Source organism: Rhinolophus sinicus, linkage group LG05, assembly GCF_036562045.2.
Source record: "Rhinolophus sinicus isolate RSC01 linkage group LG05, ASM3656204v1, whole genome shotgun sequence".
Classification (NCBI taxonomy): Eukaryota; Metazoa; Chordata; class Mammalia; order Chiroptera; family Rhinolophidae; genus Rhinolophus; species Rhinolophus sinicus.
In genome coordinates this window covers 15338442-15361390 of record NC_133755.1, presented here as the reverse complement: position 1 = coordinate 15361390, position 22949 = coordinate 15338442, and the positions used below count along the sequence as shown (strand labels likewise).

General features: G+C 32.9%; 1 protein-coding gene across 9 annotated transcripts in view; it reads left to right on the top strand.

Annotated features, from left to right (window-relative positions):
• Positions 1 to 22949, top strand: part of ATAD2B (ATPase family AAA domain containing 2B) — a 115397-nt gene that overhangs the window by 37410 nt on the left and 55038 nt on the right. For all 9 annotated transcript variants that reach the window (XR_012496272.1, XM_074331747.1, XM_074331742.1 and 6 more), the window contains exons 13-16: positions 1757 to 1845; positions 14332 to 14491; positions 16537 to 16627; positions 21563 to 21874. Coding sequence is in view for 8 of the 9 variants with exons in the window: in XM_074331747.1 (XP_074187848.1) it covers positions 1757 to 1845; positions 14332 to 14491; positions 16537 to 16627; positions 21563 to 21874 (652 nt within the window). In the remaining variant the exon portion in view is untranslated. The remainder of the gene's footprint in view (positions 1 to 1756; positions 1846 to 14331; positions 14492 to 16536; positions 16628 to 21562; positions 21875 to 22949) is intronic.

Below are 22949 nucleotides of genomic sequence, written 5' to 3'. Positions count from 1 at the left end.
GTAGCATAAATCATGCTGCTTTTTAAATCTAAATTTACTTTATTTCTGTTTCATAGTTTTCTTTGTGGAGAAGAGTAATGGAAATGTTTGCTTTACTGTTTACTAAATATCTGGCTTTACTATTAAGTATATAACTTTAAATAAATGAAAGCATCCAATTTTTAGTTGCCTCTTCTGTAAAATAATACCTGTCTCACTGGACTACTGTGAAATTTTACCATAAAAAAGTGCATAAAGTGCTTATCATGGTGACTGGCATGTATATACTGTACTTCCTTTTTGCAATTATCTGAGTCTATAGGTCTGAAAAAGAGCTGTGTGTTTCATGTATGTAAAAGTAATTATCAAATCTTATTACATAATTCTATTCTAGTCCTAGAAAGTTTTTTCCAAAACCTAAGTTTTGTGGTTGAATTGTCCTTCATTTCAAATTATTAGAGAACACTGGAAGTTTAATACATATATCAGTCAGGGAAATATGAAAAATTCACATCCATTCTTGAATAAGCTGACCTTCCTTTGAGCCATGATTTCTAGAAGTAATTTTGAATATAAATAAACTATATTGAGTAAATTGTACAATAAAGACTTTTTATTTATAATCTAATAATATTCATTTACCTTAAATCAAATTAAGTTCCTGCTGGATCTAAGATTTAAGTGAGAAAAATGACACTGGAAGTACCAGAAGAAAACTCAGGAAAATTTGGTTTCTCAGAGTTGAGAGAGTCTAACAATGGTAGAAAAGATCCACTATATAAAATATTTTTTTTAAGGTTCTGAATAGTAACAGAATCATGTAAGCAAAACCAAGAGATAAATGATATCCCTTGCATTAAATATTTGTATTTCCTTTCAAAGAGAGAAGTCTAATTTTTAAAACAAATAGCTCTTAGAAATCAGTAAGCAAAAGGCCACTAATTCAATAGAAAAATTCACAAAGGATATGAATAGAATTTTCATAGAAAAAGCAATATAAATGTCTCTTAAACATATGGAAAGTGCTTATCTTTATTGATGATAGAAATAAAAATTAGAACGATACTAAGATTACATTATCCTAAAAAAATTAGTTAAGTTCAAGAAGTTTGATAATTGTTGGTGAGCACTCTTAAATATTGCTGGCGAGAGGGTAAATTGACACATTGATGGAAGACATTTGCAAATGTCTAACTAAATTAGAAATGACACATGTCTTTTGAAGCAGTAGTTCTACTTTTAGAATTTACTACATTGATATTTATACTCATGTGAAACGGTAGATGTACATAAATATTTATTCAGGCATTGTTGATAATAGGAAAAGATGACTGCTTAAATGTCCATGAGTAGGCACTAGTTTAATTATGGTACTTTCATATTCCATTTTGTGTCTCTTCAAAAGAATTAGGCAGATCTTTATATACTCATGTGGGAGCTAATTAAAATATGCTATTTCATAAAATAGTCTGTGTGAGATGATAAAAACAATGCATTAAATAAAATAAAAGTAGTGTGTAAAAAGACATATTTGTGTATATGTGTATAAACAACATATATGGAAGAAGAAAACCAACTGAAAACAGCAGATGTCTACTGGGAGAAGCCCGAGTGGTTGGAGACTGGTTGGCAAGGAGATTTCCTTTTTCTCTCTATAATCTTTCTTACCTGCTGCATGTTGTATCATTTGCTTATATTAGCTATTAAAAAAACAAAATAATTAAATTTTAAAAATGGAAACTAGTACAATAAATAACATTTTTTCTTTTTGTATTAGGCATATTTGATGAGACCTTCTATAATATTTTTTGATGAAATAGATGGATTAGCTCCAGTTCGCTCTAGCAGACAAGATCAGATCCACAGGTAATTTTTTCTGATCAGATTATGTTGGATTTTTTTCACTCATTGACATAGGATTTAGCCTTAGCGCTTGGATAAGTGCTATGAGGCTTATAAAATGTGATTTGTGACCTTGAGGAAGACTTGTTTCACTTAGCACAGGCATCAGGAAACAACAACCTGAGGGCCAAATGTAGCCTCCTGCCTGTTTTTGTAAATGTTTTATTGGAACACAGCCATGTTTATTTCTTTTTGAATTATATATGGCAGGTTTTGCACTACAAGAGCAGAGTTGAGTTGTGAAAGAGATCGTATGGCTTGCAAAACTTAAAACATTGACTTTCTGGTTTTTTATAGAAAAAATTGCTTAATCCTGATGTATTATACTATTTTTGAAATTTATCCATGTAATTTCTGAATAGTATTCCTTGGGGACTGTGTGTATATGTGTGTGTGCCACAGTTTATTTGTTAATTCATGTGATGGAGATTTCGTTTGCTTTTCTGTTTTTGGGTATTATGATAATGCTGCTAAGAACATTTGCATATACATTTTCGTGTGGACATATAGTTCCATTTCTGTTGGGTAAATACTGGAGAGAGGAGTGTCTAGATCCTGTGGTAAATGCATGTTTAAATTGGTGTTGTTTTCCAAAGTGTATCATTTTATGTTACCTATAATGTGTGAGCATTTGGGTTACTCCTCATTCTTGCAAACATTTGGTATTATTATTCTCTTTAACTTTAGCCATTCTAGGCGTGTAGTAGTAGATTCATTTGCATTTTCCTGGTAACTAATAATACTGAGCATCTTTGCATGTGCCTATTGCCCATTTGGATGTTTTCTTTTGTGAAATGTCTGTTAGAATCTATTACCCTTTAATGTAAGACCTGGTCTTGTATTGTATTGTATTGTATTGTATTGTATTGTATTGTATTGTATTGTATTGTATTATATTATATTATATTATATTATATTATACCCAGTCTTATAGTAAAATAAGACCGGGTCTTACATTAATTTTTGCTCCAAAGACGCATTAGAGCTGATTGTCCAGCTAGGTCTTATTTTTGGGGAAACACGGTAGTATCGCACAGAGTATTTTTACTGCCTTAAAAATTCTCTGTGCTCTACCAATTCATCGTTTCTCCCCCTCCCCAGCCCCTGGCACCACTGAGTTTTTTTACTGTTTCCATAGTTTTGCCTTTTCCAGAGTGCTATATTGTTGGAATAATACAGTATATAATCTTTTTACATTGACTTCTTTCACTTAGCAATATGCATTTAAGGTCCTGCCATGACTTTTCTTGGCTTTTTTTTCTTTGTGTTTTGGGGTTAACTTCCTTTTTCCCCACATTAGGATGGATGCTTAGATTTTGATTGAAACATTTCTTCTTTTCTAATACAGGCATTGAAAGCTGTTTCCTTTTAAGTGCTGCTTTAGCTGCATCCCATAGTATATTCACTGTCATACAGTTCAAAACAATTTCTAATTCCTCTTGTCATTTCTTCTTTGACACAATTATTTAGAAGTGTGTTGTTTAATTTAAAATTGTGTTTTTTCTGATTATCTTATTTATTTGTAATATAATTTTATTGTGGTCAGAGACCATAACTCTTAAAGACTTAAAATGCATTGCATTTTTTGTTATTGGGTTTTGTTTTTTCTTCACTCTTTACATTTTTTTTAAACTTTTTTATTTATTTAAGTGTGTTTTTTCAGAACCCATCAGCTCCAACTCAAGTAGTTGTTTCAGTCTAGTTGTAGAGGGCGCAGCTCACAGTGGCCCATGTGGAGATCAAACCGGCAACCTTATTGTTAGGAGCACCGCGCTCTAACCAATTGAACTAACTGTCCTCCCTGCATTTTTTGTTATTGTTGATCTTGTGAATTTGTATTCTGCTGTTTGTAGTGTAGTATTCTGTATTATATATCAGGTAGGACAAGGTTGTAGTAGTGTTATGCAGAATCTTTTGTTTCTTTACTGATTTTTTTGGTCTAGTTATTCTAAGAGCAGCAGAGAGATATTTTTCTCCAGTTGTGATTATGGAATTGTTTATTTGCCCTTTTAGTTCTGCTAGTTTTTGTTTCATTTATTCTGAAGTTTTGTATTGGGTACATACATATTTATTATTGTTACAGCTTTATTTTGCAGTTACTCTCTTATGAAATATCTCTCTTTGTGTGTGTGTGTGTGTGTGTTTATGTGTACTTATTTTATTTTTATTTTTTTAATTACCTGATCAAGGTTGGAAGCTTTTTTTTTTTTTTATTGGGGAATAGTATGTTTTTCCAAGATCCATTAGCTCCAAGTCAAGTCGTTGTTTTCAATCTAGTTGTGGAGGGCACAGCTCCCCGGCCCATGTGGGAATCGAACTGGCGACCTTGGTGTTATGAGCACTATGCTCTAACCAACTGAGCCAACCGGCCGTCTCCTGTGTTAATGTTTTTTGTTTTGAAATCTATTTTCGTTAGATAATAATTGAGCTAACCTAGACTTCTTATACTTTTTGTTTGGTATGTGTTTTCCATTAAGTTATTATCAACTTTTCTATGTCTTTATATTTAGAGTGTTGTTTTTTTTTTATTATGTATAGTTGGGTCTTGCTTTCTTCATTTGACAATCTCTTCATTTTAATTTGACTGTTTAGTCCATTACTGTTTATATAATTATCGACATGGATAAATTGGAGATCACCATTTCTTGTCTATTTGTGTCTGTTTTCTTTTTCTGCTTCTTCTCTTTTAAAAATATTTTTTGAAGATATTTTAGAATCTCCTTTTTATTTTACTATTGTTTTTTTTAAAGCTGCTTTATTGAGGTATAATTGACATACAGTATAAACTATATATATGCAGCACTGACATAATAATTAAAGATACACTTCATAGATTTTAACATGTATATACCTGCAAAACTGTAACTATAATCAAGATAATGAATATATCCCATTTCCCCCAAATAAGCATTTACGTTTAATGTGACTATTGATATAGTTAGGTTTAAATTTATCATCTTGATAATTGTTGTCTATTGGTCCCTCTGTTCCTTGTTCCATTTTTTTCCTATTCGTCCTTCCTTGGATTAATTGAATATTTTTCATAATTTCATTTATTTCTTTTGTTAGCTTATTAGTCATGACTGTTTTATTATTTTACAGTAACTTTCAGGTTTATAGTAGATGTCTTTAACTTATCATCATCTATCTTCAAGTGATCATGTACTGTTTTGCATATAGTGGAAAACCATAAAATAGTAGTATACTTGCATTTTTCCACTCCTGAAGTTTATGCCATTGTTGTCATACATTTTTATACCATACAATTTTTTAAAGAGATTTAAATAATAATAATAACAATAACAATAGTAATACCTTAAAGAATTATTCATGTAGTTACCATTTCTTTTGTAGATAAGTATTTCCATGTGCTATATTTTTCTTTCTGCTTACATTTCTTCCAGTGTAGATCTACAGGGTACAAATTTTTTCAGCTTTCCCAAATCTAAAACAGCCTTTATTTAACCTTTTTAAAAACTACTTTTATTGAGTTATATTTTATATATTGTAAAATCCATTTCAAATGTAAAATTCAAAATAACTATTCTGAGTGGTAGAACCATTAGAATAAATTGATTTTAGAACACCCCCCCTCCCCCCATAAGATCCAGATGTCCATTTGAAGTAAATCCTTGTTCCTATCTCCCCAGCCAAACGAATCTAATCTCTGTTCCTATAAATTTGCCTTTTTCTGGATATTTCAAATAAATGGGAGCATGCAATGTGTGGTTTCTTGTGTCTGGTTTCTTTCACTGAGTATGATGGTTTAAAGAGCACAGTTGATTTAGCATGTGTCCGTATTTCCTTCCTTTTTTGTTGAATAGTATCCATTGTATGGCTAATACTATACATTGGATAGATACTTAGGTTGGCAATTTCTGCTGTGAGGAGAAATGCTGCCAAGAGCACTCATGTGCAAGTCTTTGTGTGGACACATGTTTTCATCCCTTTTGGGTAGATACCTAGGAGTGGAATTACTGGGCTGTATAGTAGTATTACGGGTAAGTTTTTGAGAAACTTAGCCGTTGTTTTTGAAGAATATTTTCTCTAGGTATAGAATTTTTTATTTTCTCTAGGTATAGAATTTTTTCTCCTTTCAGCACTTTAAAGGTGTTGGTCTGCTGTCTCCTCCCTCATTTTGTTGCAGTGAAGAGTTCTGCTGTCGTCTTTGTTTCTTTGTTTGTAATATATCCTTTTTCCTCAGACTGCTTTTAATTTTTTTCGTTACTGGTTTTGTGCAATTTGTTTAAAGGTGTTTCATGGTAGAGTTTTTTCACTTTTGGATTGAACTGTTTAAATCTGTGACCTGCTTGTTTTCATCACAGTTTTTGGCCATTATTTCTCAAAATACTTTTTCTGTCTCACTTGTCCCTTTCTTTCTTCTACTTGTGGCCTCTGATTGCACATACATTAAAGTTGCTTGATGCTGTCCCATAATTCACTGACAATTTGTTAATTCTGCTTTAAGTGGTATTTTCTGTATAATTTGAGATAATTTTTATTGCTCTGTCTTGTTGTCTTTTCTCAATGTCTAATCTGTTGTTAATCCTGTTCATTATATTTTTTATTTTTTGACTTACATATTTTTGTTTTCATTTCTAGAAATACTATTTGTGTCTGTTTTGTATCTCCTATATGAAGATACAAGGAACTTTTCAACATATGGAATATGGTTATAAAAATTAATGTCATCTGCCTATTCTAATATTTCAGTTCTGGTTTGGTTTAATTTGATTGATTTTTCTCCTATGGACTGTATTGTTCTACTTCTTTACCCGGCAATTTTTTTTTGGAAGCCATACATAAATTTTTCCTTGTTGAGTGGTAGATAGGATATTATAATTAAATATTCTTGAGGGCTCCCCCCCACCCCACCCTGGGATGCAGTTAACATAAAAACAGTTTAATTCTTTTGAATCTTACATGTAAAGTTTGTTATGTGAATCTGGAGTAGTCTTCAGTTTAGGGCTAAATATTCCCCACTGATAAAGTAGGGTCCTTCTGTGCATTACTTGCAATGAGGTTTCCCAGTCTGGCTTGTGTTAACTGGCAATATTTCTGGCTCTCTGTGAGTATAAAATACTGTTACTTCTAGTTCTTCTGGCTATCTTTTTCCCTGTGCTTTGAGTAAATTCCTCATATGCATGCACTGATCAATATTTAGCTAAAGTCATGAGGGGCTTTGTATGTATTTCCTGAGTTCACTCTCTGTACATTGGTCTCTCTGGTACTCTTTCCTGTGAACTCTAGTCCTCTTGGTCTCCCTGGAATCTCAGCTCTGTCTTCTCTACTTACTGTGTTTCCCCGAAAATAAGACCTAGACGGACCATCAGCTCTAATGCGTCTTTTGGAGCAAAAATTAATATAAGACCCGGTCTTATTTTAATATAATATAAGACTGGGTATGATATATGATATGATATGATATAATATGATATAATACCGGGTCTTATATAATATAGTATAATATAAGACCGGGTCTTATATAATATAACATAAATATTATATCAATTATATTAACATAATATATTTAATTATATATAAACATTAAAAATTAATTATATTCATTTTATAAAAATGTAAAAATTAATTATATTAATTTTTCCTCCAAAAGGTACATTAGGGCTAGGTCTTATTTTCAGGGAAACACGGTAGTGGGTCAACTGATCCCTGCCAGGATTCTGTCTTCCCTACTACATTGTATCCTAAAAGTGGAAAGCCATTAATTAGATCGTTGTTCCCATGCTTTAGAATACGTGTTTTTTTTCTCTTGCTGCTTTCAATATTTGCTCTATATCTTTGGTTTTCAACAGCTTAGCTGTTATATGCCTCAGCTTAGGCTTTGTGTTTATTCTGATTGGTGTTTGTTACACATTTGCAAATTTGTCTTTTGTCAATCCTTTTCTGTCTTCGTCTTGGATAATTTTTATTGATCTGTCTTCATTTGCTTTTTCCTTTGTCATGTCCATTTTGCTGTTTTGTCTATCCAACACACTTTTTATTTCAGAAATTATGTTTTTCAGTTCTAGAACTTCTATTTGATCTTTTCATTATATTTTTCTACTGTGATTTTCATGCATTTAAGCATTTTGTTTACTTCCTTGAGAGTAGTTAATAGTTGCTTTAAAATCTTGTGTTTCAACATCTGGTTCACCTCACTGTTAGGCCTGCTTGATTTTCTTTTCTCTTGAAAATACGTTTTGTTGTTTTGGTTTTTCATCTGTCAGGCAGTTCTGGACATTATTGATGTTAATTTGTAGGGGCTGTGGATTCTATTATTTTTCTTTGATGAGTAGTGTTTCCTTTGTTTTAGCACATAATTTTCTGTTTTAGGCTTTTAATAGAGACTGTTTCTTGGCTGGTAGCATTGGTCTCTTTTCAGCTCTGTCTTTTGCTTGATCTTTGAGTTCTCTGTGTCCTTGTTGTTAGAGATCATTTAGAGATGTGAGGAGATAAGAGTTTGGGGATGTCCTCACTGACTCTTGCTAATCTATAGTGACAGGACACAGATCAGTGAGAGCCCCTGCATTCTATAGTATTAACGGTTTTCTGCCTTCTCTTTTCTGAACTGAGTCTCAGACTGCAAAGTTAAGGGATTTCCCCACATAATCTTCCTCTCCTGCCTCACTGTACTTAGCCCCATGCCAAAAGCTAGAGAGAGAGGAATTTGCTTTTTGTGTGTCTCCCTTTCTCTAAATGACCATGAACTCCCACCAGAATCTGTCTGTTTCTCTTTACTCACCAGTTCCTTCAGGTGTATGCTTGTGCATTACCATGTACAGGGTTTATAGTTATTTTCTGAAGGGGAGCAAAGGGTCTTCTGGCAGGATCTTCATCCATCAAACCTGGAAATGGAACCTTTGAGTAGCAGTCATGCAGGTTTTAATTTCTAGAGTAATCACTAATGAAATAGAAACATTGTGTAATATCTAAACTATTAGTGGGGGGAAATGGAATAATTAAATGCAATCAATCCAAAAGCAATCAAGAAGGGGAGGGGAATCAAAATCAACAGGAGAAACAGCACTAAATGTGATTGTAGATTTAAACCCAAATGTAAAGGGACTGAATTTTTTTTTTTTTTTTTTAAAGACAAAGATTGTCAGACTGGAAAAAAACAAAATATAACCATGTTTCATTTACAAGAGCCATATCTACATACAAGGACACAGAAAGGTTCTGAGTAAAATGGTGGGGAAAAAAGCACATAAAAGCTTAATCACAAATATTCATAGTGGTGTTATTTATAATAGCCCAAACATTGAAATAATCCACATGTCTATCAACTGATGATGGAAAATGTGGTAATGTCTATACAGTGGAATATTATTCAGCCTTGAAAAGGAATGAAATTCTGACACATGCTACATGGGTGTACCTTTTATATGTACATGTAACATGGATGAATCTTGAAGATTTATGCCAAGTGGAAAAAGCTAGACACAGTAGGTCACATATTTATATAAAATGTCCAGAATAGGCAAATTCATTAAGTGGCATAAAAAGATATCAAATAAACACTAACAGAAAGCTGGTGTAGCAATATTAGTATTAGACAAAATAGACTATAAGACAGAAAGCATTATTATACATATAAAGAAGATTAACTTAAAATGATAAAAGCTTCAGTTTATTAGAAGGTGTAACAATTTAAAATTTGTAATTCCCTATTAGCTACATTTCAAACTGTATAAAACAAAAATTGACAGAAATTATAAAGAGACTGATAATCATTGTGAGAGCTATCATGTATCTCAGTAATTGATAGACCAAGTGAGCAAAAAATAAGTTAATGCTCTGTAATTATTTGAACAACTATATTTTATGAATCTGATCTAGTGGACATACAAGTATGTAAGACAAATATCGAATGAACACTATTTTCAGACATACACAGCATTTACAAAAATTGATCGTATTTGTGCCTTAAATGACAACTAATTTCCAAAGTTTAGTACTATACAGAATATAATAAACAAATAAAAAGATAAGTCACGAATTTTGTTTGTTATTAAAGCTATTGCTTTAATTCTAAATAACCTGTGTTATTAGTAAAACAAAAAGCTATAGCAAATACATGAACTGCAAACAAAGACATACAAACATCAAGAAATCTTAAAGTTGCTTCTTTGAAAAAAACTAATAAAATTGACAAACGCCCAATATTGCTTAGCAATAAAAAGAAACAAACTATTTTTAAACCAACAATGTGGTGAATCTCAAAATAGTTATACTTAATGAGAGAATCCAGAAGAAAAAAAGTAATTGCTGTATGATCCCTTGTATATACGATTTTAAGTAATGCAAGCTATTCTGTAGGTGACAGAACACAGATCAGTGGTTGACTGGAGATTGGGTAGAGGTTCAGGAGGAGCAGTAGGGATCATTACAAAGGGACATGAGGAAGAGCATGATGGGTCTGTTACTTTGATTGTGGTGACAGTTTCACACACTTTAAAACTTATCAAATTGTATACTTTAAATATGTTCGGCGTATTGTATGTCAATCATATCTTCAAAAGACTTCAAAAAACCTGTTTGAACAGTATGAGAAAGTTAATTGAAACCCATTTCACTTGTGAACATGGATATAGAAATCCTAAATAAAATAGTACCAGGTGACATCCAGTAAGATATAGAGGATAATGCATCATGATCAAATTGATTTTATTTCAAATATACAAGGTTTGTTTAACATGAGAGAAATCAACTAAGGTAAATTTATTACATTATGATATTAGTGGAAAAATGTTTATCACATTATGATATTAGTGAAAAAATATGACTGTCTTAATAGATGTGGAGGAAATGTTTGATAAAATTTAACATTTGTTCATGATAAGATCCTTCATCTTAGAGTACAAAGAATGTAAGGGTACTCTGTTTTCTTAAAAGTGTCTATAAAAAAACTATAACAAGCATACTTAATGTTGGAAGATGAAAACTTTTAATATGGAGAGTTACAAGCATGGCTGCTGTGAACACTATTCATCGCTGTATGTAGATCCCAGTTAGTGTAGTCTGGTAAGACAAAACCATATAAGGTGTGCATTGGAGAGGAATAATGAATTATGTTATTTGTAGATGATATGATTTTGTATGCAAAACTTCCAAAGCAATCTTGAGATAACTTCTTAGATGTAGTGTAATGAGCATTTAGCAAAGTTAAACCAATGAATATAGAGAATTTTGTTTTTCTGTGTACCAGTAATTGTGTAAAAATGAAAACTTAACTCATGTAATCCCCTTAAAAAAGGAGTTACTAGGAATAAATTTGGAAAGTTCCATGTTATATCTCTGGAGAAAATAATAAAACTTGGTTCAGAAACATTAAAGGAAGATTAAATAAATGGAGAGAAATACATGTTCATGAGCTGGAAGATTGAATATTTTTAAGTTGTCTGTCTTCCACATTAGTCAGGTGATTCAGCATAATCTTGTTCAAAAATCACAACTTTTTTGGGAGAACTTGACAAAATGAACCTGAAATTTATATGGAAATACAAAGGATAAAATTAGTGAAGACGTTTTTTGGAAGAACGAGGTGGGAAGACTTGCTTTACTGGTTATTAAGGCTTTTTAGGGTTAAGATAATTTGATATTCATGGAAGACTACACAAATAGACTAATTGAACAGAGCCCAGAGCCATATATGAATGCACACGTAAGTGGTGCTTGATTTAAAAAGAGGCAGTACAATGCTTTTGGGAAAGGATGACCTTTCAATAATTAATAATGCTTGGAAAATTGGATATCTGTTCTTTGAAAAAATAAAACTGGATTCCTCTTCACACCATATAAAACAATTCCAGTTGGATTTTATATTCATATTTGAAAGATAATACAAATGCTTTTAGAAGATAAGGCAGGAGAAAGGGTTAGGGTAGGCAAGTGGCCCTCAAATGTAGTATTAAGTAGTTTGGACTTTATTTTGAACATAATAAGGGTTACTAAAGGATTTTGATCGAGGGGCTGGTAGTTTAGATTTTTTAAATAAAGACAACTTTTGATAGAGTAAGCTAGGATGTAATTCTGTTTTTGGCCATTTTTTAAGACTTTTCTTCTGATAAACCTTGTGCAAAACACTTAAAAATGCTGATTAAATCCTTGCAAACATTTGAAATGCCTTTCTGTGACTCGTATATACTAAAGAAAAGTTTGATATTAAATATGAACTTACGCTTAAGGATGCTATTTCTAACCCCTTATATCTTTTTTTGTTGTTGAGAATTTTTGTAAGAGTTTATTTGAGGCAGAACTTACAACATTTGCTGGGAAGCAAGATCTGAAATGCTCTCTAACCCCTTATATCTTTTTTTTTTTTTTTTTTTAAAGATTTTATTGGGGAAGGGGAACAGGACTTTATTGGGGAACAGTGTGTACTTCCAGGACTTTTTCCAAGTCAAGCTGTTGTCCTTTCAATCCTAGTTGTGGAGGGCGCAGCTGAGCTCCAGGTCCAGTCGCTGTTGTTAGTTGCACAGCCCACCAAACCCACCATCCCTTGTGGGAGTCGAACCAGCAACCTTGTGGTTGAGAGGACACACTCCAACCATCTGAGCCATCCGGGAGCTCAGCAGCAACTCAGCTCAAAGTGCCCTGTTCAATCTTAGTTGCAGGGGGCGCTGCCCACCATCCCTTGCAGGAGTCGAGGAATCAACCTGGCAGCCTTATGGTTGGAGAGCCCAGTGGCCCATATGGGAATCGAACTGCCAGCCTTCAGTGTTAGGAGCACGGAGCTCCAACCACCTGAGCCACCGGGCCGGCCCCTAACCACTTATATCTTGAGTGAGGCCTTTATATCATTAGTTTTCAGTTATTCAACAGGAAAGAATAAGCACAAATCCTCCCTATGCATATATACTGGGTCTCTACCATTTTGGTTTCATTTATAGATTTGGGGAACACAGGTAGAACAGTTAATTTAGGAGCAAGAATGATTTCTTTATTATGTTGAGCGTATTGGAGAAATTATTTCAGGTAGGTGTTAGTAAGAATAAAGGGATAGAAGTGAGAACAGTTGGAAAAACTAGGAAGACCATTGTTACTAGAACTATGGCTTGTGTTATAATTAGACATGAAACATTTTTATTCAGTAATGTTTAAATGTTTCAGTCAGTTTAAAAAGCTACTCTAAAAAATGCACAAAATGATTTTAAGGTGAACTCAGTTAAAATGGTAGCCATCCTAAAGAAATTGTCTTAAAAAAAAGTATAACAATAATGCAAATGTAATTCTATAGGAACTTGAAACATACTGTAAATTGGCAGACATTAACCCCTCCAAGATTGCTATCTATTAAAACAGGCTGTTGTATTTTTTCTTTTTTAAAATCAGCTTTATTGAGATACTGTTCACATATACAGTTCACTCATTTAGACTGTACGATTCAGTGAGTTTCAGTGTATTTACAGAGTTGTGTAACCATTACCACAATCAATTAAGAACTGTTTCATCTCCCCAGAAAGAAACCTTTCTCTCTCAAACCTCTTTCTCATTAGCCCTCAAGCCTTAGGCAACCACTAATACACTTTTGAGTTTCTACAGATATGCTATTCTGGACTTTTCATGTAAATGGAATCATGCAATTTGTGGGTTTTTGTGTCTAGCTTCTTTCAATCAGCACAGTGTTTTCACTGTTCATCCATGTTGTAGCATCTATCAGTACTTTATTTGTATTGACGAATAATATTTCATTGTATGGATATGCCACATTTTATTTATCCATTCATCAATTGATAGGCATTTGAACTGCTTCCACTTTTTGGCTCTTGTGAACAAAGCTACTATGAACATTTATGTACAAGTGGACTTTGCTGGATCTTATGTTAACTTATTTAATAGTTGAAGAATTGTCAGACTGTTTTCCAAAGAGGCACAACATTTGACAGTGTATGGGTGTTCTAATTTCTCCACATTCTCATCTACACTTGTTATTTGTTTATTTTTTTTTATAACCATTACTAGTAGATTTAAAGTGGTACCTCATTTGGTTTTGATTTGGACATCCTTAATGATGGGACCTTTGTATATTTTCTATGGAGAAATGTCTATTTAAATCTTTTGACTGCTTTAAAATTAGGTTATTTTTCTTTTTCTTGTTCTTTATATATTCTGGACCCTAAACCCTTATTAAATATATAATTTGCAAATATTTTCTCCTAGTTAGGTGGCTCTTTCACTTTCTTGACAGTGCTGTGCCCTTTGAAGCAGAAAAACTTTTAATTTTGATGAAGTCCATTTTATCTTGTTGTTTATCTTGTGTTTTAGGTGTCTATTAATGTATTTTTTGACTTTTTGAAAATGATTTCTGTACATTACTTGATCTTGCATTAAGGTGTCATGCTATGATTTTATTAGCATTTTAAGACTGATAAAAGTATAAGCATCAGTTTTTACATTTTTTTCTTTCCTTTTTTTAAGTTATCATTTTGTCTGAAAATTTTGTTACAGCTCCATAGTGTCAACCCTCCTTGCTCTTATGGATGGATTAGACAACAGGGGTGAAATTGTTGTTATTGGTGCTACAAACAGACTTGATTCTATAGATCCTGCACTCAGGAGACCTGGTCGTTTTGACAGAGAATTCCTTTTCAACCTGCCTGATCAAAAGGTACGAGTTTCTGTTTTTGATATATTAAGATTTATTTGTGATTTGATTATGAAACATGAAATATCTTACAACTGTCCAAGCAAATCATTTAGGCTCTACCAGTACATGGGGGTGCGCGTAGTTCTAAGAGACACAGCCAGTGCCAATTTTGGTACAGGGAAGCCATTACCTTGATTTCCTAACTGTCTTCTATCTTGTCCGGTCATGTAGGCCTCAACATCTGTATGCCAGTCACAGTCCTCACAATTAAGGTACAGTCTACACAAATCAGAGACTTAACAGGAAACAAGGTCTAGAACAGCATTGTCCAATTGAATTTTCTGTGATGATGGAAATGTTCTTTATTTGCATCGTCCACTGATCATTTCCAGTATGGTAGCCAGTAACCAACCGCAATGTGGCTGTTGGTTATGTTAGTATGACCAAGGAACTGAATATTAAATTTTATTTAATTTAACAATTAAAATAAAATACCATAATATGGCTAGTGGCTTGCTGTATTGTACAGCATGGATCTTGAACATAGTTTTCTACACTAATTTTGACTGTCCACATTTCAAGGAAGCTTCTATGAGACCTAAACCTAAAGTCATTTATCTTGGGTGGGTCTGTGTAAGAGGCCTGGATTGGCTGTTCAGCTTTTTTCCCTTAGATAATATTTAAGGAGCAGTCAGTAAGATAAGAGGAAAACTAGGAGAGTGGAATTCTGGAAGCCAAGTGGAAAAAGTATATCAATGAGGACAGTGTGATTAACTGTTAAATGTTGCTAAATTAAATCAGGTGATGACAGAAAATCAGCCATTGTATTTAGTGTATTATGTAGGTCAGTGGTGAACCTGATGGGAGCAATTTCCATTAGTTGTAGGTGCAAAAATGTTTGGAGTATGGTTAGTTTAAGAGAGAATAATTGGAGGGGAGAAATTGGAGATATTTACCGAAAATAACTTGTTATGTATTAAATGCTGTTAACTGAGCACAAGGAATCAGGAGGCTTTGGCTGGAAATGAATGGCCAAGATTTATTACAGGGTCTTAAGATTTGCAAATCAGAAACACAACTAGGCAGTGCCCAAAGTGTTCTGAAGAAGAAAGAAAAGCTGAGAGTTCTTTTAGTAAAAAATACATTCTTGGGAAGAATCAGTGCTGCATTTTCAGCCCATGGATTGGTCAGAGATGGTAATCTTCCAGATGTCTAGTGGTCTGGATAATGTATGTCAGGTGGTCTGGATAATAGATGTCAGGTGGTCTGGGCATGTGAACATTCTAAGTTCTTCAGAGGGTTATCTATAGGATTTATATATATAGGTATTGATGCACATCGAAAAATTCAAAACTTGCAGTTTTCAGGCTGGTTAAAGCAAGAATAGAATTGTTTCCTCATGCCTCAGCCCACTTGATTTTAGTAATTTAGCAGTTTGACTACAGTGACCCCATTTTATTTCTTCACTCTTTTCTCAGTGCCAAAGGATCAACTAACTTACAAGATAATAATATGCATTATATTTCATTTCTTAATTGCAAACTTTTTACTTCAAACTTTTCAAGTTTTAAATTGCTTGTTTAGTTCATTGTCAGTTATAATATCTTATGCATATGATAGAACCAAAAGTTCTGTGAAATCTAAATATAAAGTTTGTCTCAAAGTTATGATTATTATAACACATTAAATTTTCTTGTTCATATGTTTTCAAATGATAAAAATGAAAGTTAGTTTTAAATTCTAGTCCTAGATCACTCACTCAGTCATATGTGCCACTAGTCAAGTTCCTTCACCTCTCAGAATATTAAATGTCTTAGTTTGTGAAACAGAGACAAGATCTCTAGTATACATCTCAGTGGATTACTATGGGAATCAGAGTTCCTATGCGTGCCAAGATGTTTAAATTTCTTTTAAAGTATACACTTGCTTTTCCGGGGTATGGTTAGTCCATAAATTTGTTCCAGCAAATACTTTTGAGGGATTGATGATATTTTATTTACTTATACTTTTTTTTTAAGACAAGAAATTTATTTACCTGTGGTGTTTTTTTTTTTTTTTTTTTTTAGGCAAGAAAACACATATTACAGATTCATACCAGGGACTGGAATCCAAAATTGTCAGATGCTTTTTTAGGTGAATTGGCTGAAAAATGTGTTGGTGAGTGCTACTGTTTGAATTCTTTGAATGTCATTGTTTGTTCTGCTCAGCCTCCCTTTCCCCTTATGTTTGGAATGTGAATGAGTATAGTTATGTCTTTGTGCAATAGATGGCTCTGCCTTTAAATGTAAAAATTATTTTAAACATTTCACTTGAAGTTTGAACGCCTCTAAATTAGGATTTTAGCTGCCATTAGATGATTGACTAACAAAATTCCATAGTGATATTCTTTTCATTGAGCGCTGGGATTCCCATAATATTACTACAGTATCTCCTTTTAGGAAGTGTCCCTTTCAGAAATTTCACTAAGAAAAGGAAGTATAAACTTGAGAGATAAAAAGGCTCATGTCAAAGGTAGGACGGTCTTTCACTTTGCCGATTACATGATGGGCTCCTCTTCATGCCTGTGGCCTAGAAAGAAGTCTTCAAAGAACATATTTAATGGCATCTGCTAGTATTTCCCAAAATATAAAACTTTCCAACTTAATGTTATGTTATTCATAGAGTGGAAGATTTCCCCAAAGAGTGAAGGAACACTACTGTCCTAAAAGGATGTGGTGAGAGTATTTTATGTATGTACATGATTATACAGAGGAGATAGGTTTCAGGGTTTTGGCTCTAATTAGATTAGAAATCAAAACGAATACATATTAAGCAACTGAATATACATACAGGTATTTTTCCTTCATTCTTTTTCCATCTTTTGTCTATTTTCCTCTTAATTTTCTAAAAAATATAAATTATATATAAAAAAAATCTTCCTTCATGAACTTTTTAAGCATTATGAAGAAATCCCCCACATAAGTCCACTAACAATCAGTATCCTACTTGGGAAAACTTTAAAGTTACCAAAACCAAAAAGAACAACTTAGGTAAAAAGTCATTGTAACCCACCATCAAATAATTAAAACTTAAATAGAACATTAGTCCATTCAGTTAGCTACATCCGAATTATCCTCTTCATCCACAGGGACCTCCATCTCCGAAGCAGCATCCCTCAGCTTTTGAGCCACAAAGACCTCGGCATCTTCTGGTGAGGAGAAAACGTAAATCTCTCCAGCACTACTCCAGTTTAAAAGCTTTGCCTGGTATAAGAGAGCATGCGCCAAACCCATTTCATGTAAATTTGGCTTGACCTTTGCAAAGCCTTGTGCTGCTTTATGGGAGAGGGTGGTATTTGGTGCAAAATCCAGTCTTTCCCATTTTGAAATTTGGCCCCTTTGATTTTCTGCTACGTTTATGATATTATTGTGTTAGAGTGCAGATCAGACTGAGAAATCTTTGTGGATTCTTCTGTGAATTTGTCACAGAATGATCCTTAACTGAAATAAGCAGAAGTCTTCAAATTTTGAAAATCCCTAAAACATAGGTGTTTTAAAATTACTTTCTATTACCCTATCTACCATCTGAAATATTATATATTCTAATTTAATTCTTCATCCTAGATATTAGAATCTTAATTTCCTTTTTCATTTCCAGAGGCCATTACTTCTCATTTCTCCAAGTGATTTATTTTAGCTTTTAGTCAGTTTCTTAAGTTAAATTTTAAGACATAATTTCTTATAGGACTGAAAAACTTCTCTTTGCCTTTTTTGAGGGTGGTGGTGGTGGTTTAGAATCAGCTTATATATACACCATTTTCTTCCTGAAGAGTGACATAAAAATTCATTATAGTTAAATGACTTCTGGTTTTGTGACATTTATTCCATTTAAGAAACCAGTTCACATTTAAGAAAAATCAAAGGCAGGTCCTCAAACAGGAATGAAATAGTAGTACATTTTAAATTCATTATGCACTTATCCCTTATGTATCCCAAACATGTTTTACATGTATGGATCAGTTCATGCCTAACAAAAGAGCGTGCAGTCTTGATGAACAACTGCAGAGATAGATGACCTCTTGTTAAGGGTTATGGATTTGGTAACTTTTACCTTGAAATAAATTCCCAAGTACTTGGAGGTGTTTGCATACAGAATCGGTGTCATTTTTAAGTAGTGTTCAAATAATTTTCATATCTGGAACAATGTGCACAAATAGTGGGAACTTAAAGTTACTGAGGAGTTCAAACCTAATTATATTTCTTGATTAATTTTCACTTAAGAGGGCCAAAACAATGAAAACGTATCAGTCAGTTGTCTATCTTGTGGGCCTTCATTATGTTTGATGTTTTACTTAAAAATAACTTATAAAATTTAATTATTACCTTTCTCTAGTATTTGTTCAGTATTTCTAGAATGATCGTATCTATATTTCTAAACCAGGACACTTTTGAGAGTGAAAAAAAATGCTTGTAATTATGACAAGAGGCCTAAACTAGGGCATGTGGTCACCCTAAGTATAACCTATTTAGCCTTGGTTATAATGTAATTTTAAGTCTATTGTAGAGTCTCATAAGGAAGTATATTATTAATTCAGTAGTTCTCAACTTTTTTTGTATATCAGAATCACTTGTAAAGCTTTCTTAAAACTTATATTTATGATACTAAACCACCAGAGATTCTGATTCACTATGTTTGTTGGGCATCTATTTTTGTTTCAGTATTATTGTTTATTTAGATGAGTAGTCAAGGTTGAGCACCACAGATAAAAACTGGTAATTCTCATTCACAAGCAAATGTAAAGAAGGTGAATCCTATCTTTTATAGTCTATTGGTTATGATAATCCATGTGAAAATTTACTTCTTTAAATGGGATCTATTATTGTTAAGCTTTTAAATTATCTTTAATAAATTAAGAAAAAATGAGCAATAAATTGCTTGTATGTATGTAATAACATATGTGAAACATAAAGGTTATGGGCAACATTTACTACATAAAATACCTTTTAGTGGCTTTCTTCTGTTTTGCATTGTTTCTGAGTTTTTTTTTTTCTTTTTTAACTTAAGCTTTGCACGTAAAAATAGCATTGTATATAGTATATTCACTAACTGTATATATACTTTTAAAGAAATATGATTGTTTACACTGTTTGAAGATGGTGGTTTATTCTTTACTTCCTCTGAAATGGATTATTTTATTAACTATTTATAACTGAGCTGATGTTTTACAGTTATTTTGTTGAACTACTATAACTGATATTTATGGGACAGAAAAATATATTTTCAGGTTTATTCATTGAGAAATAGAAAATAAAATGAAAGACTAATGGTAAATTTTGTTATTCTGAAGAATTATTTGCGAGATAGATTGCTGTCATGGGACAGTGTTAATGCTTAATCTGTTTATAGTTTTCTGAATTAAACTCTCACAGGTCATACTAAATTTCCTCCTAACTCTGAATAAATATTTCTTTAAGAATGCAATACTTTTCTATATTTTTTCATTGAAATGTTTACATAGCGATTAAGTTGATTTAATAAGAAAAGAATTTAGATTTCTTAGGGAAAAAAAGCTCAGGAAATATAATTTATCCACTTTTTTTGGTAGTACATAGTAAATTAATAGCTTTACCTTCCCAAACTATAACCTTGGATTATTCATGTCTCTTTTCATTCGTTCTTTCACTCAAGAAATATGTATTGAATATCTACTGAATGCCAGGCCAGGGATTGTTCTTGGTATTTGAGATACATTAGTGAACAAAACAACAAATACCCCTACTCTCATAGGGCTCACGTTCTAGTTGGGGAAGGCAGACAGACAATCAACATAATAGGTAAATTATTAGGTGGTGAGTGCTATGGAACAAAACAGCAGGGTAAGGAGGATTTTTCTGTTATTTGTAGGACTTGATTAACAGGACCATTTGCCTTACTAGCAATGCAGATATAGTTCATTATGGATATGTGAGTCACATGCAGGTTGATTTATGTAGGCTAGTCCCTTAATGTTTTTTTTCTTTTTCCTGCCATTTGGTCTAGGGTTATTTCTTTTCTCCTCATAGTTTGCCTGTCTAATCACCATTTTTATTTCAGTATTTAAGTGTTCGGTGAGGTCATTGTGAGGTATAAAAAGATAAATAAACCTGATACCACTCTTCGAAGAGCTTAGGGACTAATGTTCTATAACTAGTTCGAGTGGTTCCCCCTGCTGGCATGATTGATAAAGATGGCCAAATGCAAGTTTAATTGCTGATGTATAAAACAACTGGCCAGTTTGAGTTTTTCTTCCTTTTTGTGTTAAAGACCTAACAGTTTGTATATTTTTCTATGTATTTGTTGCTTAAATGAAATGACTTAAAAGCACTGGGGGCTTGATCTATTGTTTAACTATATAAATCAGTTATATATGGCTAATGGATAATACCCCGTGTAGGTATAGCCCTTAGAACTAGATTGTCAGTCATTTTAAACTAAAGATGTGTGTACACATGTGTGTTTGTATGAAAGAAGTTAATATGGAAAATTGATGGATTATTATTCTCTTTAATACCTTTGGAACTGTCAGAGATGATTATAACTTTAAAGTATAATTTTTGGGGTAATTAGATATTAACTTGGTTGTGAGTTGCACTCAGAGTAGGTAGTAGATTAGCTCTGTTTTCGAAGTTTCTGCTTATGTACTACTCTCCTACATGTGTTTGGCAGTTAGTAGTATTAGAAAGGTTTATAGGTAAGTGTAATGTCATGTAGACTACTAACTGATGATTGGGAATATTGAGGAAGGATTGAGATGAAACTATTATTCTTTCAAAACCTTTCCTGAAGAAAAGTTGTACATTATAATTAGTGGTATTGGCACAAAATAAATGACTTGTTTTAATATCGTTAGTTCATGTGTTTGTTAATTAAAATATTCAAAACACTTTTCCAGTCTTAATGAGTAAACAGTTTTATTAGGTGATTTTTAAGTGGTCAGATTTCATTTTGCTGATAAAATTGCACATAATCATTGATTTTGTGGTATTTCTTTAGGTAAAGGTGTGTATATTTGCAGAGCATATATAATTAGCAGAATGAACTTACCTTTGTTCCCCCTTTCCTTTTCTGCATTAGGCTATTGTGGCGCTGATATCAAGGCCCTGTGCACTGAAGCCGCTCTGATTGCCCTTCGCAGGCGTTACCCCCAGATCTATGCTAGCAGTCATAAACTTCAGCTAGATGTTTCCTCTATAGTGCTCAACGCCCAAGATTTTTACCATGCAATGCAGAATATTGTGCCTGCTTCCCAGCGTGCTGTCATGTCTTCGGGACATGCACTATCCCCCATCATAAGACCACTGCTGGAAAGAAGCTTCAACAACATCCTAACAGTCTTGCAAAAAGTGTTTCCTCATGCTGAAATTAGCCAGAGTGACAAGAAAGAAGGTACTCTAGATTATTTTTCCTTGTTGTTAAAATGAAACCAGTACAGGCATAAATAAATAAATCGTAAGTTTCCTCATATATGTGATTATTTATGTGTCACTTTTTTATATTTGCCGTGAATATAGAAAATGTATCTTTTTCATTCACCACTGTATATTCCAGGCCTAGCATGTTTCTTTGCATTTGGTGGTTGCCTAGGGAATGTTTATAAAAAGAATGAACGTTTGTTCTATTTGGTTGTTCTTGGGACATTCTGACTGTCTTACAATCTTTAGGAAAGTTGAGTCTAATAAAAATGGCTTACGTTTATTTTATTATTATAAAGCCCTTACATAAATTGTCATTTATTAATCCTCATAACAATCCTGTGGGGCACGTACTCTTATTTCATAAAGGAGGAGAAAGCGAGACTTACAGACGACGTCACTGAATTTGCAGTCATTCAGTAAGTTTCAGAGCTTGCTGACCCAGGGAGCCTGACTCCAGAGCCCATTCTCTTACTGTGTCGCTGTAATGCCCCTCTGGATTCAACTCAAATATCTATTGCTAGTAGCAGGGCAGTCTGCAGTGTGCTGTGCTAATGGAGTGTAAATTTTTAGTGAGGGAGTAAATCAGAACCTGGTTGTAGACGGTCTTGAATTCTAGCTTCAAGATTGAAGTTTGGACCTGAGATAAAATCAGAAAACTGCCTTTAAAAATGTAATGCATTTATAGGAAAACTTGAAGTTCATAAGCTAATCAAAGTAAGGCCCATGAAGTTTAAAGAGAAAGTAATGTATTTTATCTTAATTTCCCCAGTTCCTAGTATCTTGTTTGGCATGTAGTCTGGACCAAATAGAAAATTGTTCAATGAATTATACTAACACTGAGAATATTACATATAGAAAAATCATCAATATTCAGTGATTTTTGCTGTCATTATAAATATATTTTTCAGAAACTTAATTTTTTTAGGAATAGATTCTCATGAAATATCACATGGCTTACTTGATTTCTTAAATTTGTCAAATAAAGAAGGAAACAAATATTTTATTATGTTTGAGCCAGGTACTCTGCCATGAATTATACATTTCTT